Raw genomic sequence first — 20,425 nt, 5'->3', positions numbered from 1 at the left:
TATACCTTTCATGAAAATGAAATGGTATATTAATTTCGTCACGAAACCGAAAATTGTAAGTCCTTAAAGGAAAATAGATAGACCCACCATTAAGTATACCGAAATAATCAGGTTGAAGAGCTGAGTTGTTTTAGCCATATCCGTCTGTCCGTCTGTCCGTCTGTCTGTTTGTATGCAAACTAGTCCCTCAATTTTTGAGATATCTTGATAAAATTTGGTGAGCAGGTGTATTTGGGTGCCCGATTAGACATTTGTCGGAACCGACCGGATCGGACCACTATAGCATATATCCTCCATACAACCGATTTTTCAGAAAAAGAGGATTTTTGTAATATCTTACCCAATTTAACAGATTGAAGCTACAAACTTCACCATATACTTTCGTATATTGAACATATTGTTGCCTGAAAAAATTTATGAGATCGGTCGTATATATAGTATATATCCCCCACAACCGATTGTTCAGATAAGGAACTTTTCGTAATTACTGCCCTATTTTAAGAGCTAGAGGCTTCAAATTTCAGCGAATGCTTACGTATATAGCATATATTATTGTCTGAAAAAATCATAAAGATCGGTGGTATATATAGTATATATATGGTGGTATATATAGTATATATATATAGTATATATATATATATATTTTCGCAAATTTTAGCCCCATTTTAACAGCTAGAAGCTTCAAATTTCACCGAATATTTACTTATATAGCATATATTGTTGTCTGAAAAAATCATAGAGATCGGTTGTATATATAGTATATATCTCATACAACCGATTGTTCAGATAAGAAACTTTTCGCAATTTCTACCCCATTGTAACAGCTATAAGCTTCAAATTTCACCGATTGCTTACGTATATAGCATATATTGTTGTCTGAAAAAATCATAGAGATCGGTTGTATATATAGTATATATCTCATACAACCGATTGTTCAGATAAGAAACTTTTCGCAATTTCTACCCCATTTTAACAGCTAGAAGCTTCAAATTTCACCAACTGCTTACGTGTATGGCATATATTGATGTCTAAAAAAATCTTTGAGATCGGTGATATACATAGTATATATCTCATACAACCGATTGTTCAGATAAGAAACTTTGCGCAATTTCTGCCCCGTTTTAACAGTTAGAAGCTTCAAATTTCACAAAATGCTTACGTATATAGCATATATTGTTGTCTGAAAAAATCATAGAGATCGGTCGTGTATATATTATATACTTCATATAAACTGTCATATTGACCCCTTTTTTACGGCTAGAAGCTTCAAAATTCATCAAATTTCATCAAATAGTTACGTTTTCGTCATATATTTTTGAAATACGTGATTCGTAGTCATAGTTTTTACACGCAGACCACAAAAAACCTGAAACTTTGCATCCTCACACAAAGTACCTACCCGTTTTTTATTTTATATTTATCTTAAAAATCGTTAAGGTATGTAGATCTGTTCACTATATATTTCTTATCTTATACATCCGATTGTTTTGAGATTACGAACGGGATAAGATTATTGTTCAGCCCCATTCATGAAAGGTATGAAGTCTTCGGCACAGCCGAAGACAGTCCCGTTCTTACTTGTTAATTTTTGCTTTCGGATTATTGTTGCCAACGGCAAAATGTCCCTGATTTTTTGAAAGCGTATTAGCAGTCGATCGCTATTCCAAACTTTTACCGAAATTGTTTATCCTAAAAATTTCTTTTAATTAAGACCTGTGTATATTCAAAATTTCCAAAAATACAAATCTATGATGGATTTTCAAAGTATTTTGACCTGTGCGAATCTTACAGGAACTCGTCCTTCCTTCAGTTGCGTTGCCTCAGTGTTCGGAACTCATTGTTAAGTACCAAGTTACTAGCTTAATCAGAGGCTGCTTAAAAATGAATCTCTAGATTCCCCCTGCTGTGTATGGAGTGCCTTAAACTAGCTGAATATCGAATAGAGCACGGATCGCTATCTAGAAGAACTTTGAATCCGAAATATTGCAATTTAATTTGCAGCTTAGGTATCCTTAATACATCAGACTTCTAGGTAATCAGCTGGATACCTAAAGCTGAAACTTAAAGTAAGTCGTGTTAATATAACGTTTCCGACGCCACCTAGCGGCATTTTATATGGTGCACGTGGCATAGTCGGGTTATGAGTTAGGATCCAAGCTTTGCAGGAATAGCATCATGGGAAGTTATTCAAAAATTTTTGCTCGATTTCCAAATTTTGCCATTTGTTCATTCAATATAAAGAGGTGAAAGAACTAAGGTGTGCGCTTTTTGGATAATTTGTATGCTTAAAATACTTAAGAGTCGTATACTGTACACTGCCAGTTAACTTTGGTATCTTTCAGGTTGGAAAGCAACGACAATTCTGGAGGAAGTGTGCTAAAGCTGCAGTCGCGTCAGTGTATATGTTGATAGTCAGGCTTCGACTAAGGCAATAATCTCATGTTTCCTGGAATGCAAAGTATTAAAGAGGCTTCATTCAGGCCTCACCATACATCTTTACTGGGTTCTCGGTCATAAAGGAGTGTGCAAGGAGTGTGCAGCACTCGATGAATAAACGATAGATGTACCAATCCAATTCGGTGTCATTAAATAGAGACAACAGTTGCATATTATTTATCAAGCAGTATAGACGAGGACTTAAGTGGCGCTACAGGCCTGCCATAATACTGCTCTCAGTACCGCTACGGGCATACAATGGACCAATAGTACTACCCATTAGAGAGAGAAATGAAATGCTGAACAAATTATTTCTGGGCATACCAAGAGACATCAGATTGAAGAGTCGACATCTCACATGGGCTTGAGTGGTCATTTCCGTAAGCATTATGAGGAAATACCGCACCTAAGCCGTATGAAGCAAACTGGCACAAACATGTCCTCAGTGATATCCAAAATCAGATGTCTGACCTCTATTTCAGGAAATGCCCGGCGAATTCAGTTCTTAAAGAAAAATACCCAAAATTCTCAGAAGAGAAACGCGCGTCACTCTAGTGCATCTTCAATCTGGGTACTGCAACAGGTTAAATTGTTATCTATACAGAATCAACACCGACATATAAAATTTATGTCCTGCTTGCAATGTGTTCCCACATGACACGAACCATCTCTTTAATTTAAATGTGTAACCAACGCCTCTAACATCCCTCTACCTATTCTCCACTAATGTTGAAACTGCAGGTTTCTTTGGAAAGCCGTTACAGGACATAGACGACAATTTATTATCGGTAGCGCCTATTAGATGGGGTGAAGCACCGCTATAATAACAACAACTGAATTGAGGTTCCCAATTTTCTAAGATCATATACAATGCCTACGAAATTAGACTCACAAAGTGACTCATATATCTAAAGAGAGAAGATTCAAGAGTAAGGATGGATGGGAACACTAACTAGACATTAGCTTCTAGCATCACATGCTTACAAGCTAGACCTCGAAAGTAACAGCAGGAGGAATGGTTGAGCACGTTCTGTGCTCGTGTTCTGCGCTCGCCATTTCAAAGCTTCAGATACTAGCAGCGGCAGAACTGCCAGACCTTGAAAGAGCTATAAAGCTAGAACCTATCTTGTGCAAGCCAAAAAGACGTAGTTATTTCATAACGGTAATTCGGATACGTAAATAGTGTTTTTCTTTTTGATCGTAAAACAAATTCTGGTAACACAACTTTCAGTTTCGAAAAGTGTTTTTGCATATTGCAAAAGCGAGTTGATTTGAACTTCACACTAAGTTCAGTTCATTGCTTCCGCTAGGGTTTAAATCTTAACACTTTCACCATACAACCGTGAGGACCCAGTTTGCATTTTCTTTCTTTGCTTTATTACCTTGATAATGCTTCAACAGGTGTATAGTGCTCAACGTACGGTGAAATCAACAACATACGCAACAAATCAACTCGTTAGCCGAATAAGCGATGGGCAGTTGATTTACGTGTCACACAATTAAATTTCTGGCCACTGTAGCATCTTATTAACAATAATCAACGCTTTGACTTTAAACTTATAGATGAAATGATCAGCTCTGGCACTACTTCCTTTGACTGTTTATATAATAACTTGTAGGGTACGCAGATTCACAAGAATTTATAGTGGCTTGCCAACCTGCTGCTACTAAAAGTATCTGAATAATATCCATTTCAAAGCAAGAAGCGTCAGGTTCAACACATTGCGGTTTGTCGTTTTCATTAAAGCAAATTTCATGCAGATAAACAGTTACTAATATGTAGACAGAAATGTGTAGTTGTGTGTTTGTGAAAAAGACGTGTAAGGGACTATATGAAATTTAAAATAAGGTAGCGCTGCATATAGAACATATGATATGGTGACTATGGAAGCTTGCAATGGGCCTTATGAGGAGCCCATTGCATCATTTCCAGTATAATTTTTATACCCATCGTGCCTTGCATACAAATTATATTAACTTTGATTGGATAACGGTTGGTTGTACAGGTATAAAGGAATCGAAATAGATATAGACTTCCATATATCAAAGTCATCAGTGTCGAAAAAAAATTTAATTGAGCCATGTCCGTCCGTCTGTCCGTTAACACGATAACTTGATTAAATATTGAGATATCTACATCATATTTGGTACACGTGCTTACGTGGATCCAGGATAGATTGGTATTGAAAATGAGCTAAACCGGATGATAATCACGCCCGCTTTTTATATATATAACATTTTGGAAAACACAAAAAACCTGATTATTTAGTAAATAATATACCTAGACTATTGAAATTTGACGTGTGAACTGATATTGAGACTCTTGATAAAAATTTGAAAATTTTTTTTAAATTGGGCGTGGCACCATCCACTTGTGATAAAATCAATTTTACAAATATTATCGTAACAAAATTCGGCAGAGAATGCTTTGAAGAAAAATTAACGAAATCGGATAAAGACAACGGCCACTTTTATATAAAAGATTTTTAAAAGGGTCGTGTACGAATGAAGCAAGCTATATCTTTGGAAAAAAATTCTTTATATCAATAGTATTTCATTTCCCAAGTGGATTTATAACAATAAATAAAACTTTAAATTTAAAAAAATGGGCGTTGCAACGCTCCTTTTATGACTAAGCAATTTTCTATGTTTCGGGAGCCATAACTCGAAGAAAAATTAACATATCGTAATAAAATTAGGTACACATGTTTTGCCTATAGTAGAAAATATTTCTAGCAAAAATGGACGGGATCATTTAAAGACCACGGCAACTTAGATATAAAATAAATTTAAAAGGGCTGTAGACTAAAATAATGAGCTATAGCTTAGCAAAAAATAGTTTTGAATCAATGATATTTAACTTATCAAGTTTTATTTTAAGGGGTAATGGGGAGACATTTTTTTAAACGGGCTGTGCCACGTGTTATGTAGAAAAGTAATTTATCTGAAATATAATGTGCAATTGAAGCTCACGCTGAGTATATAATGTTCGGTTACACCCGAATTTAGACACCTTTGGTTGTTCGTTCTTAATTCATTATTAACTTACTACTAAGTGTTATATAAGCAGCCCTTACATAATATATCTGGCATACATTAAAGAAAAACTGCCAAGCCACAGATAAGGCGCACCTCTCTTCATGTGGGATTTTATCAGTGTGTGTGTAAATATATTCATACAAATAATGTTTTCTTCTCACCTATATCCCAACCGCTATCATTCAACATGTTTTCTTTTTCGGCAATCACATACCAAATGCAAGCCAACCAATGTGCCACCAACGAGAAACACAACATCAGCAGTGTCAATATCATGGCGGTGCACTGTGAATATCGATCCATTTTTTGCAGTAAACGTGCCAAGCGCAACAGGCGTGTGAGTTTGACTAAATGAATGTGGGATTCCTGTGGGAGAAAAATATAAGAGCGAACATTTTGAATAAGACAAATTAGTATATGTATCGATATGTACGTATGAAGATGTGAAATGTTATGCGAAAATTATTTTTAAACTTTTAATACCAAGAGGGTTGTTAATTTGCCTGCTCTTTCATATATATTGTAACGAATTTACTGCAAATCCTCTTATTCGCAACCTTCTGCTAAGTTCGAATCACTAAACTGTTGAATAAATAACTCTAATATTTAATAATGCAAAATGGCCTTTATTAAAGTACTTCACACTAAATAACTCTACTATTCCCCGTTAGATTGCGTGCTTAATCAAAACTACTTCCAGCGCCCCTATTGTTGAGGTATTTTATACTCTTTGATTTCCTCGTTGCATCTTCTAGGTGCTTCTGTTCTAGAATCTACTAGTTGGTTATCTGTTATAATTATACTACAGATGTACTTGTATAGCTCTCCTATGCGCGTGTGTTTGTGAGCGACACTTCCACAATTATAATTGCATATCTCAGATAAGATATCTGCATGTGTTTGTTGCTTCTCCGCTGCATATACGTACATATGTGTAGGCATAATGATTGAATTATTGATGTGCATTCACGTAACTGCTTAGCATCGGCTTAGATATGACAGTACCCCTAGTGTTGCTAATATTAGTTACAATATATATATATATTTTTTTTTTTTTTTGGAAATCTCAAGATAACTACATTTAGCAGCTTTCACGAAAACAGGTGTAGCAGTTTTTACAAAATTTAGTCAATCAAATTCTTCTTTTATTATTTCGATTGCTTTAGAAACCCCTTCTATAAATTTTGTAACTGAAGCTATGCAAACCAATATGAAAAACGTTTTCGAACATATTTGAGAAAATTTTACGACAGTCTCGAACTATTAACATAGGCTAACGATAGAGTGCTTGCTTTAAACTATGCTTGGCATTTTACAAGCATGAAACGGTTTTGGCAATTTGATAAATTTTAAAATTTTCCGTAAAAAATTATTTACATCTTCATATATAAAAAACACGTGTCACACAATTGAGGCCAATGAACTCCTAAACTACTGAACCGATTTTGAATTTGTTTTGCACCCCGTGTGTAGTTTGATCTAACTTGAAATATAGGATAGGTCTCTAGGATCTCTAGGGTCTCGAGATATAGGCCTAAACGTGGACCCGTGTACCCCTAGAGTGTGTGTATAGAATATGGATATCAAATGAAAGCTGTTGATGAGTGATTTAGTAGAGTGTAATTTTCATACCCCTGTGTGACTAGGGTCTCGGGATATAGGCCTAAACGTGGACCCGGGTACCCCTAGAGTGTGTGTATAGAATATGGATATCAAATGAAAGCTGTTGATGAGTGATTTAGTAGAGTGTAATTTTCATACCCCTGTGTGACTAGGGTCTCGGGATATAGGCCAAAACGTGGACCCGGGCACCCCTAGAATGTGTTTATACAATATGGATATCAAATGAAAGATGTTTATCAGTGCTTTAGTACCGGTTAATTTTCATACCTATTGGTGACTAATGTCTCGAGATATAGGCCAAAACGTGGACCCGGGTACCCCTAGAGTGTGTTTATAGAATATGGATACCAAATGAAAGCTGTTGACGAGTGCTTTAGTAGAGGGTAATTTTCATACCCCTGGGTGACTAGGATCTAGAGATATAGGCCAAAACGGGGACCCGGGTACCCCTAGAATGTGTGTATAGAATATGGATATCAAATGAAAGCTGTTGATGAGTGCTTTAGTAGAGGGTAATTTTCAAACCCCTGGGTGACTAGGGTCTCGAGATATAGGCCAAAACGTGGACCCGGGTACCCCTAGAATGTGTTTATAGAATGTGGATATCAAATAAAAGCTGTTGATGAGTGCTTTATTAGAGGGTAATATTCATACCCCTGGGTGACTAGGGTCTAGAGATATAGGCAAAAACGTGGACCCGGGTACCCCCAGAATGTGTTTATAGAATATGGGTATCAAATGAAAGCTGTGGATGAGTGCTTTAGCAGAGGGTAATTTTCATACCCCTGGGTGACTAGGGTCTAGAGATATAGGCCAAAACGTGGACCCGGGTACCCCTAGAATGTGTTTATAGAATATGGATATCAAATAAAAGCTGTTGATGAGTACTTTAGTGGAGAGTAATATATTATCCAAAAACGGACTGGGACTGGGATTAGGACTATAATTGGGACTGAGACTCGGAATGGGACTGGGACTGCGACAGGCAATAAGGGATGCAGAAGAATGAGAAGAAATTGAGAGAAGAGAAAAGAGAGAAGGAGAAGGAGATTGAGAAAGAGATGAAATGAGACGAAGATGGAGATAGATGAAGCGAAAAAGACGGAGGGAGGAGTGAATAAAAGGATTAGGAAAAAGTGAAGAGGGCGAGGGCAGAATCAGACTGAAAAAGCTTATTAAGGTGTATGCATAATGGCCAAATTTAGGGCGGGACAACGTCTGCCGGGTCTTCTAGTAGCTTTATATCTGTATAACTACAACGTTTCTCGTTTCCACTCTGTCGTCAGTTTTAGAGAATAACAAGGGAGTAGACATAAAGGGAATAATAAAAGGAGAAATAGAAGAAAAAATAGCAAAGTTAGAATGTAATATCGGAAAGAGAGTACCTCTTTCCAAATATTGCGGTGCATACAATCCCAATGTCGTAGCTATCCCTGGTATTTTCTTCATCGCTTTCTTTTAAAGTACTTCTTATTTCTTTTATAGTCAAAAAACTGAAATAAAACTGGTGTGCCGAGCGTACTACATGTAGCACGTTAGTAAATACAAAAATCAACAAAAACCACTTAAATATTAGGGTTCAACACTTCGGCCTCTGATTTACTTCAATTTCTACAACTATTTAAATACAAATGTACAAAAACACACAAAAAAACTTCGAAATTTTGACAATTTCTTAAAACTTGCATCTTTGATATTAAAAAAGGCAATCAAGGAATTGCAGCAGAAAACTTGTTTCAAAGCCAATCTCCTCGCCTAGTAACAACAATTAACATTCACAGTTAGTTACTGTGCTTTCTAAGATAACATAATACAACAACAATGTATAGCTTTGTAGCTGTGGTGCTTGTAAAGGAACAGTGTCTTTGGCGCAGCAAAGGACGCAGCTGCTATGGTGTGACTGATAAACTATGGCTAAAGTTAAATGAGACAGAAAATATGATGAGCGGTGCGATGAAGCAATTCCATATTGTGACACAAATAGGTTGCGGGAATTCCTTTAGGCAGATGTGTATGAAGGCTTCGATCTGAAGAAAGGAAAATTTTTAATTTCATGGTCAGAATAATGCGCTAGGAAGCATATTAACTTCTTTCTAGCACTACCACACTAGTGGTAGTAATCCGTCAGATACAATAAATTTAAGTTGATACAGAAGTTAATACCTTCAAATAGTTTGAGGGGCTTTTTCCAAACTTCGGAAGGCATGCCATGAATCCCATATAAAGTGAAGCGTGCGGTCACTGAGCCCTTCAAGAACAAAAATGTTATTGTTATTATTACTAGATTTGGAAGCACTACGACCTTTGTGAGACATTCAGCCCAGTTCTGTATCTGGAGGCTTTTGATGTATCTAAATACCTCTTCAGGATTTTTACTCCATATCACATAGGGACTAAGAGTTCCACCGCCAGAGCGATGCATACGCAGAGAATGTGAACCGGCGTTTCATCATCTAGCTCACAGAAACAACGAATTTGCGTATTGGATATATTTAACTTAGTTAGATGATATAATCGAACACGGTGTTCCGTATAGTACCCAGTGAGATTTATTATGTCCACCCTGCTTAGATTAATGAGTTTGGGGGATATTTTCGTTGCCGGAAGACTCAGGAATTTTTTTAGTTACCCAGTTACTTATAGTTTCCATGATGTGCGTAAGTCCATAAAAGGGATCTGGACCATAGAATGCTCCTGTAGCACCCTGTTTTGCTAGGTAATCTGCATGTTCATTACCTTCATGTCCCTGATGTTCGGGAACCCATCCTAACGAAACCTTGTTTTTGGATCCCAGGTCATTAAGGATTTCATTGCATTCATCCACTAGCTTAGACGTAATTGTGTAGAATTACAATGCACGCAGGGCCGCATGGCTGTCCGACATAATGTAGATTCTTTTCGATGTTGAGCCTCTCCGCAGACATTCTCTACCACAGATTTCTATTGCATGGATTTCTGCCTGATAAATGGTGGGGTAGCATCCCATTGGTATCGATTTCTTGAAGTTCGGCCCATAGATGCCACCTCCCGTTCTTTCGTCATCGAATTTCGATCCATCCGTGAGCCAGACCTCAGTCACGGTCGTTATTTCCCAGTGGATCCTATCCACAATGGACACTTCAAAGTTCCGTGAAAATCTAAGCTTGGGGGACATTACGTCACGCAGTTGTAGTGTGGGATTTTCTATGAATTTTTTTATTACTTTCATATGCCCTATCATAAAAAATAAGATGAACTCGAAACTCCTCGAAATGCTGAGGGAGTAAAAATACGCTGCATATCAATGGTTTTCAGGGTAGTTTCCCCACTTCAGTGGTCAGAGTTAAGTAAGCACGACTCTCTTTAAAGGAGTTAACAGATTTTGCTATACTTTTCGATGCGGATTTTTAGTTGCCAAAATCTCCTGGGTCTGCTAGTAATTTATACATCCGTTATTTTATATAAATTTTTAGCAACAATTTATGTTATGCAAAAAATTTATGATTATCTATCAACGAATTAAAAAAATAATATGTAATTTAGAAATTCCAAGCAATTTACGGCTTCTCGCCTCGGAGCTAAAACTGTTCCTCGGTAATTACCGAGTCATTAGTGAATCGGTTATTATGACATGTTGAGCTCTATGAAGATCTAAATTAGGTAAGTTTGGGAGGCAGCTGTTCAGTGAAGGACCAACTCACTTGAAAATGGTGTGTTGGTCTGTCATGTTACCACATACGGTAAGTTACTTAACGAATTGAATATTTCCACCGGAGATTCGAGTTCGTCTCGACCGCGATATTTACGCCTCGTTCTCGCATGCATACAGCTACCATAGCTGTCGCCGTCCGGCAGACAAATCAGCATTGCATGGACTTCCATTGTGTACTGCTCTCCATGCAACAGTGGGCATAACCGCATAGCCTCGGCACCCAAATGTTTTTTAACAAAGACGATATGTTTTCTCCTTCTTTTAATTTTCACTGTGGTTGCTTTCTTCTTTGGAATATTTTAATCTATTTTTAGGAATTTTTACTTTGTAAAACGCATTGCTCTTTTAATGTTTACTCTACACAAACTTCGTCGTATAAAGTTAACGAATTAAACATTTTCTATATCACATTTATTCTCTGGTGATTAAGTTTATATTTTGCAGAGAAACTTTCACTTACTGCAACAAAATATTTTTTGCATATACAGCAGCTTCGACAGCTTATCAACTATGATTGTTCGAAAAGAGTTTTAAATAGATATACATATAAATAAAAGCAAGAAAAGAATTTTAAGTACTGCCTTTATATAAATAAACCAGTAGAAATTACAATTGTATCTACAAACGGAGACATGATCATTGTTTTCCATATAGCTTGGTAATTTAAATTGAGTTTATGTTGCGAATAGAGTGGAAGGCATTAAAAGAAGGCAGTCGAATGGAATAGAATGAAGACCAGCAGGAAGAGCAGAGCTGCATTGCATTAATATACCTTCAATCTTTTTCAATATTTGAGATAAATGTAGAAAAACTAACTAAATACTTGAATATAAGCATATATTTTCTCTTAATTACTGCAACTAAGTACCCTAAATGGTATATATTCCAAAATTATAAAATTTATACACTGAAGGGAATGGTAAAATCAACAAATCGGTTCTGTTTTTCCTGACTTAACGGAGATTCAGTGAAATTGATCGAATTATGGTTAATTCGACCGAGTTCCTTGTCAAGCAAACAAATTAGTTTAGTCATTTTAACAGAACAGGAATTTTCGCTCTTAAGTTAACAAAATTCTGAAAAATTGACAGATTCCTAATCAATCTAACTGATTTTTTTATTAACACAACTGATCTCACTTGTCATTTCAACAGCGATCAACAGTCAGTACATGAACAAATTTCAAAGAGAATTTTACGCTCACTGCGCTCTCTACTTTGTACTTATTTATGCTGTGTACCATATGTATGCACATATTTACGTATGCGTATGGTGGCCGCCGTGGTGTGATGTTAGCGTGTTCCGCCTACCACACCGAAGACCCTGGGTTTACACCCTGGGCAAAGCAACATAAAAATTTTAGAAAAAAGGTTTTTTAATTAAAAGAAAATTTTCCTAAGCGGGGTCGCCCCTCGGCACTGTTCGGCAAGCACTCCGAGTGCATTTCTGCCATGAAAAGATCTCAGTGAAAACTCATCTGCCTCGCAAATGCCGCAACATAGGTACTTTCGTACAAAGCTGTGGCAACAACTTTTTTTGTTCACTTGACTACGGAAGCGGTCAATTACGAATCAACGTTTTGAACGCAGTTGATTCAACATCTTGTTGCGATGGATAAAAATTGATAGAGATTTCGGTTGAATTGCCCCATATTTCGTTAGATTTTACCAGTCTATATCTTTCAGTGTATCTGTTTAAAATTTAACTTGAATTTTCTTAAATATTTTCGTAATATGGACGTTAGTAATTTTTGTACGTGTGTGCTTGTTTTTAGCGATCAGCTGTTTGTTGCGCTATTTGTTAAAGTTTACAATGGATATAATCTTTTTGAACTTTAATACTCAAATTTAAGCATAACCAGTGAAAAGATTTATATGAGGATCGAAAATATAAAAGTGGAGTGAACATCGCCGTGCTTGGGTAAAAAATATATCAAAGGTCCATCTATTGCACTCCGACTTTATGTTTCCGTTCCTCTTAAGAATTTGTATAGTGGTAATGTTAAAATTTTAATATCAAAGTTCAACAAGATGATGTCCTTGTTTAAAGAGATGTTTTTCATTTCTTCTGGTTCTTTATATAAAGCAAGTATTTAAAATCATTTTAACTTCTTTTTTCTCCATTTGTTGCATTGTTAAGGTAACCTGAACTATGTGTAAGGTTTCATGTTTTTATCTCAATCAATTGTTACATAAAAGTTGATGTCATGTTTCCAGAATTCTAAATATAGTTTTTAATACCTCTTAATAACTGGATCCCTGTCCGGTCTAGAAAACTCTTATATCAAAATACTATAACCCCATAAAGCCTTAAGTTCCTTCAAACTTCAGATCACTGAGTTATATGAAAAATGCTTAAAATAAGAAGGCAAACTTTCCAAGTTCGGAAGATTTTTTGAACTTTCACGATTCCGCGACCACATAACGAAAGCTGTTTCCCTCAAGTTGTATAGTTATTGGGTTTTTAAGTATATTCTTGCTTATCACTAGAGTCCTAAGTGAGCTCATAAAAAGCGCAAACACTCCAATTTAAGACTTCTTTTTGATTCCTTAATGACTCCGAAGATTTGCTTGGAAAATTTTTATTCAAATAAAAAATTTTTTTTATTTTAAATGTGAATATTTTTTCATTGGTTGGTTAGCTATACATTTTAAGCGAACGGAGTGCTCCGAGAATCTTTACTGGGTATTTTTTTCATGATTGTGTTTTACTGTGTATGGAAAATTTACTATAAAAAAAATTGAAATTATAATTTTGTGCAAGTGTGTCCTTGCAATCTGTTCATACTTCATTCACTCTTTTTGCATTTGCGTCTAGTGCGAAAATTTGACAAGAAAGCCCTATATATGATAAAGATTTTGTGTACTCTTTTATCTACTTTTCCTTTTCCTTTCATCCTTACCTCGTTACCATGCGCTTTAACTCTAATTCTCCTACTACATTTTCAACTCCAACTCGCAAACAATCTCCCACTCCAAAAAAAAAAAAGTTTCTATCAATCATTAAGTGAAGGCCTGCATGTGTTCACTGGCTCCAGAGATTATCTCGTTTTGAAATGTCTAAATCGACAAAATATTTAAAAAGCTGAATTTGAGTAGATTCACAAATGTATGTTGCTCGAAGCGTTCATCATTATTTCTTTGCTTGAAGCAAATTAGAACTCAACAATTAACATGCGATAACGTACTCATATAAATGTGTATTTCATTTAATGTACAGATGTATTAGAATTTCGTAAACACTAAACGTTGGACTTTAACTTTTAATTGCTATTAGCACTTACTTGTCTTCACAATTGAAGAGTACACTGGAGATACATAAAAATGAATATTTAAATGACACGATTCTTGGGATTGGAAATCAAGAACTAAGAGCAATCTGTTATTAGTGAAGGCATACAAATATTTTCAAGCCTAAAGGCATTATTTTTTAAAACTTTAAAGTACCAAATGTGGAGCTTTAAATATTCAAACATCTTTTTTAAAATGAAATTTTTAATTTATTTTTTCGCTTCCTTATTGAGCTTTTTACATTTATTAAATTTGTTTTTTTTACTCACCTCTGCATTTTTCAAATCCGAAGCATAAAGATGATCAAATGGCAGCGCCGCTAGTAAATCCACAACGAACCAACCACGCAAATAGTTGATAGCAATCAACTTTGAGTCAGAGACAACTTCACCTTTGCTAGAGACGAACGTTGTACGAAAATTTAATAAAATGTCTGAAAAGAAGACAACACAAATTGGTAAGCGTTGACATGTAATAAAATAAATTTAAGATCTCTACGACAACGACTTTTGCCATCTAGTCGTAAATATAAAATTACAAATTGTGTAGGCATGAATTGTTGTATGTGGTCAAAGGCTCAACAAAAAGTAATAAAAGTTTCTAGAATCCAGACATTTACGTAATGTAAATGTGAAAGTTAATAAAAAGAAGTAAAAGTATTTGGGCTAGAGTGTTATCGAATATTATATACTCAGCGTGAGTTTCAATTGTACAGTTCATTTCAGATAAGTTACTTTTATACATAACACGTGACACTGCCCATTTAAAAAAACATGTCTCCCAGTTTCCTCTTACGATGACGGAAAATCGTTCCAATATACATCATGATATATCATTGATAGAATACTATTTTACGCTAATATATATGTAGTTTATTATTCTAGTCCACGACCCTTTTAAACTTCTGTTAAATAAAAGTAGGCATGGTCTTTAACCGATCCCGTCCTTTTTACTGGAAATATTTCCCGCTGTAAAGCAAATATGTGTCCCAAATTTAATTAAAATAAGTTAGTATTTCTTCAAATCATGGGCGCCGAAATATAAAAAAATGCTTAGTCAAAAAAGAGGCAGTTTTTTATTTTAAATTTTAATGTTTTCCAACTTTTTGTTATAAATCCATTTAGAAAGTCTAATACCATTAATATTAAGCTCTTTTTCGCAAAGGTATAGCTTATTTTATTTGTCTACGCCCCTTTCAAAAGTCTTTTTTGTAAATGTGGGCGTGGTCCTTAAAAGATCTCTGCTATTAGGAAAATATGTGTACCCAATTTTATCACGAACCGGTACTTTTTCTTGGAGCTATGAAATTGCTTAGTCATAAAAGCGACGGTACTACGCCCATTTTCAAAAATTTGAATTTTTTCCTACTTCCTGTTATAATTCCACTTGGGAAAAGAAAAAACTATTTATATACAGCTCGTTTTTGCAAAGATATGTCTTATTTTCAAAAGTGTTTTAAAATTTTTAGCAGTCCACACATCAGTTTTCAAAATTCTAGGTATATTATTTACTAAATAATCAATATTTTTGTGTTTTTCAAAATGTTATATATATAAAAAGTAGGCGTGGCTATCATTCGATTTCATTCGTTTTCAACACCAATCTATTCTGAGTTCAGATAAGCCCATATATCGAATTTGATGAAGATATCTCAATATTTACTCAAGTTATGGTGTAAACGGACGGACGGACATGGCTTAATCAAATTTTTTTCCGATACTGATGATTTTTATATATGAAAGTTTATATCAATCTCGATTCCTTTATACCTGTACAACCAATTGTTATGTTACCAAAGTTAATACACTCTGTGTGCAAGGCACGCTGAGTATAAAAGTATCGAACTCGCGTTATTTGAGTTGCCTGATATTATCTAACAAATCACTGTTTATCCGTGCGTATGTGAAACTTTTAAATTTTGGATGAACTCACAGTGTAATTAGCTGACCAATTTTTTGCTTAAATAAGACCATGAGCTCGCTGCAGGATTTTCAAAGAGTGGGGGACAAAATCGTTTCTGGCATCTTTATTTAGTACTCCTATCGTCCGGGATAGAAAGTTCAACCAATTCAAATCACTGATGATACGATTATATTGAAATATTAAAAAAGGTTAAAATATTAAAATAGGTTGAACCATGCGAATGGGCTATACCGAAATGAGGCAAATTAAGTAAACTCGTAAGCTCGGTTCTTACTTTGTGTGTAGTTAATATTTAAGGTTACTGTCTTGGTTGGTAGTTGTACTATCAAATCGCATTAGAAAGTAAATTTTGCAGAAAATGGTACTAATTAGGATTACGCTCAAAGCTGGCAATATGATAATAGAATTCTCTGCGTGCACACCTCCTTTTGCAAAATTTCCAATATTAGCAATATCCAGGGAAATGCCGCCATGCATATTCCTCGGTTACGGATATATATGTATTTAAAATTCAATTTGTATGGTAGGTGACACATCCCTCTCTTCAATATAATCCAATGTTCTAAAAACTTGACTTTAACAATACTGACAGATATGCCAAGTGTGAGCACTATGATTTAATCGGTACTGGAGATATGCAATATGCAAAGAAACATTTGTATGGGAGTTACTATACTACCACTTTCTGCACTGATATATTGTCGATGTTGGGCTTCTGTCTGCCAAATATCACTGCCCTGGTATAACTAATCTCAGAGATATCTGAGTTTTCACACATTGGTATATATATCAAATACCACACCCCTTACATACTAAATTTACCTCCTATGCACTCAAGAACTCTATTTTCTACAAATTGGTGCATATTTCATCAAAATCGGCCAAACAATGCGTTGGAATTTGTGTGTGGCGTATTTATATATAGATAGATTTTTAATACGATTATATTAGAAAGGAGCTAGAGATGGAGTTTAGTTCTCTCCTCACTACATAGGATTGTAGCACTCAACGAGATACTACTCGAGCACGATAAGAATGTAGTAGAAGTAGTCACTTATGCATTCTGTTTGAGGTTTCTGGGCCTTTTCACTCAACGCTAAGTGAAGTCCGTACCCGCATTAAGCGACCTAAAGCAAAATGTAACTGACAATCTTCGGTAATAGAAACACAATTTTTCGACCTCGAATGCCTTCTCTAAATGGTACAGACATCTCTCTCCTTCAACGAGGGTTAGGTATTTTGGGATCAGAAGATACAACAAGCTAAACTGGAAAGCCAACACTGAAAGAAGGCGTATCTCGCATAATACTCATGCTTTGGAATAAGTAGAAAAGACGTGAAACAAAGGCCAAAATTTATGATGTGGATTTACATATCGGTCACTAGGCCCTTCCTAACATGCGGATAAGCAATACAATATTTAAGAACTTAACAAAATACAACAGGCAGCCTGCGCAGGGGCAACAGGAACACTTAGGTCGTGTCCAACTGAAGCGTTAATTGTTATCCCTGATCAGTTGCCATTGGGCCTCTACTTTCGCCATAAAGATATAGGCTCAGCCTTAAGGCTTTAGGGAGTCTAGATGCTGCAACGGAAGGTATTGTAGCCACAGTGTAGCCACCATGTAGATTCGACAACAGACTATTTTTGACTACACTGAATTTTGAGAGAGATTTTAGAAAATGGTTTGGTCAGCCGACATAATTTTCAAGCACGGAGTCACCTCACTAATCTGACAGGTCCAACCAGCATCTTCCAAGCAGCCCTTCCAAGAATATGGAGGGCCTGTTATTTTCCGCTGGAGAATCAGCGGATGTTAAGTATGCACATACTCTGACAGCCAAGCAGCGCCCAAGGCGTTTCAGTGACCATTCATCTCCTCGAATGCTGTTGATAAATCTGAGAGGGTGCTACGCGTAGGGTAAAGCAGCAAACTTGGCGACCATCACGCATAGGTACCACTTACATCAATAAAGAGAGACATTCCAACCAATCTCAAGAAACCTAGAAGTGGTAATTTTCATTATAGGGACACCTGTAAAATTACCAAACAAATTTGGTCAGACTACAACTGGAACAGAATCCAAAATAATAAGATCTGGCGTCAAACTTAAACGGCCAATTACTATAGATGGGATTTGAGTATGGCCCTGAAATGCGCAAACAAAGCCAACAGTGGGTGAATAAGGCTGGGGAGCGAGGATGTCAATGTCATATCTGAATGCAATATTGATTGTTTGTTTTTTTTATATCCACCGCATCATTCAAAGTGAATACAAGTACGTTCGCGCTGGACAGACAGTGACTGAAAAACTCTATGATAGCGTTTTGAAGAGGCTGCGGGCACCTGTTTTTCGTACCCGAACAGACGGCTGGATCTTCCAACACGTCATTCTCATTACTCGGTCGATGTGCAAAAGTTTTTGGCAGAAAAGGCATCCAAATGTTGGCTTCCCACCCAATTGCCCCGATATTACTTCCTGTGACGTTTTCCTATTCCCAAAGTTGAAGTCGCAAGAGAACTCATCATAGCGCTATAGAGCACGTCAAAGAAGGTGTAACCGTATGATAAATGGGCTAACTTCGGTGGACTACGAAGGGTAAAAAGGGAAAGGAAAAAACTCGAACCATTGTGTAGAGTTATAGCGAGACTTATTTTTTCTAAGGTTGTATTCGCTTGTGTTAATTGACAAATTCAGGAGGTGTGGCAACCTCGTTAAACCCCACTATTAAGTAGGTTCTTTCACCAAGTTGTTACCCGGTTCTAAAAAAGTACCAGGTACAAATCATAATCCAGTTCTAAGAAGTACTCTGTTCAAAAAAGTACCCATTCAAAGTATTTAGTTCAAATATGTACCCAGTTCTAAGCAAATATCTGGTTCTGAAAATGGACTGGGAAAAATATCCGGTTTTTAAATAGTACGCGAATCTGAAGAAGTACCCGTTTTTTTCAAAAGTGTCGCACCAGAAAAAGTACCTGGAACTGAAACAGTACCTGGGTTTGAAAAAATATCCGGTTCCGAAAAATATCCAGATCCAAAGCGGTACCCAGATTTTGAAAGTACCCGGATCGGAAAAGTTACCCGATTCTAAAGAAGCACCAATATCTGAAAAAATACCCCAATCTGAAAAGTTCTTCAAAAGTACTCGGATCCCAAAAAGTACCTGGTTCTAGAAAGTTACCCTGATTCGATAAACTAGGCGGTTCTTAGAAGGTATCCTATTCTGAAAACGTAACGGATTTAAAAAAATATCGGATCCCGAAAAAGTACCCGGTCCTGAAAAAAAAAGCCGGATCCGAAATAGTAATTTCATCAACTAACTACATATTTCAGATTCTCTGAAAAGCCCATTCACCTGCAATAAACAACGCTTCCACAATGACATCGGACACCATCGTTTGACGATCCGCCTTAGCAAAAGCTGCATTATATGGCGCCAAAACTGCTACGTAAAATGTCGACACCAATATAATCCAATCCCAAAAACCTTTGAAGACACCATAATGCGGCAAAATGAAGCGTGATTTTTTTATTGATTGTGTTTTGTATTCGGGAAATGGCGCTTCTGTTGAATGAAGTAAGTTCTGTATGAAGAAGGGATAGAAAGAAAAATAAGAATTTTGTTGATACACTTAATGATTAAAGCTAAAATAAAAGCACAAATATCCTAACGGTACACACATACGAGCTGCTCATAGAGAAAAAAAGCTGAATGAAAAAAGTTCCCTTGCTACTACCATTCTTTTTTAAATGCGGGTTTTTTAAGTGAACAATTGCTTGGTTCGCCTTAGGAGATGATGACTGAGTCTTATAATGCTCATAAATATACTCCTAAAACCTAGCTCATACAATGCTAAATTTGTGCGGAATAAAATTGAATTTTCTTTATCTGTAAATATAATTAAGCATTATAATGTGGGTAGTATTTATGTGCGTGTGTTTTCGTTTACTTTTCATTGCAACTGTTACATAATTACTTATGTACAGACGTGTGTAATGCCTAAGTACGAAATTGTGCTAAGATGCCTTCGGTATATTAACCATATCAGCTAGTGCTTTAATGGAGAAACATCATTGGTTGATCTTCTCATCATTGCATGCTCTGAAATTACAGATTTACCACACCACCTTCCAACACCCCAGCGAGTTAGGGGTTTTAGAATATACCCGCGGTAGGAATACGAGGGATTGCGCAATATATAGCTTTTCCAACCCAATTTTCAACCTCACGTACCCCTAGCGAGTCCTGTTGCATTAACAGCCGAGGCTTTGGAGACCCCGAACTAATGATAGATCTAAAGGGTGGGAGGGCGGTATGGCCTAGAAGTTTTCATGTGGCCATACCGAATAGTTCCCGGGGTGGTCGGGATAGTACTTTTATGGTGTTTGTTACCGGAACGTACCGAATCGGCATCCAGCA

The 20,425-nt window shown here is 36.2% G+C and overlaps 1 protein-coding gene across 1 annotated transcript in view; it reads right to left on the bottom strand.

Moving 5' to 3' along the window:
- Elk (Eag-like K[+] channel) overlaps positions 1 to 20,425 on the bottom strand; it is a 410,371-nt gene that overhangs the window by 72,375 nt on the left and 317,571 nt on the right. Inside the window, exons 9-11 of the mRNA XM_067777239.1 lie at positions 19,361 to 19,589; positions 14,349 to 14,512; positions 5,637 to 5,841 (exon numbers count right to left, since the gene is read on the bottom strand). Coding sequence (XP_067633340.1) covers positions 5,637 to 5,841; positions 14,349 to 14,512; positions 19,361 to 19,589 — 598 coding nt within the window. The remainder of the gene's footprint in view (positions 1 to 5,636; positions 5,842 to 14,348; positions 14,513 to 19,360; positions 19,590 to 20,425) is intronic.

The sequence above is a fragment of the Eurosta solidaginis genome, chromosome 3 (genome assembly GCF_040869045.1).
Source record: "Eurosta solidaginis isolate ZX-2024a chromosome 3, ASM4086904v1, whole genome shotgun sequence".
Lineage (NCBI taxonomy): Eukaryota > Metazoa > Arthropoda > Insecta > Diptera > Tephritidae > Eurosta > Eurosta solidaginis.
The sequence above is the reverse complement of the archived record's forward strand: the minus strand, read 5'-3'. Positions and strand labels throughout refer to the sequence as shown.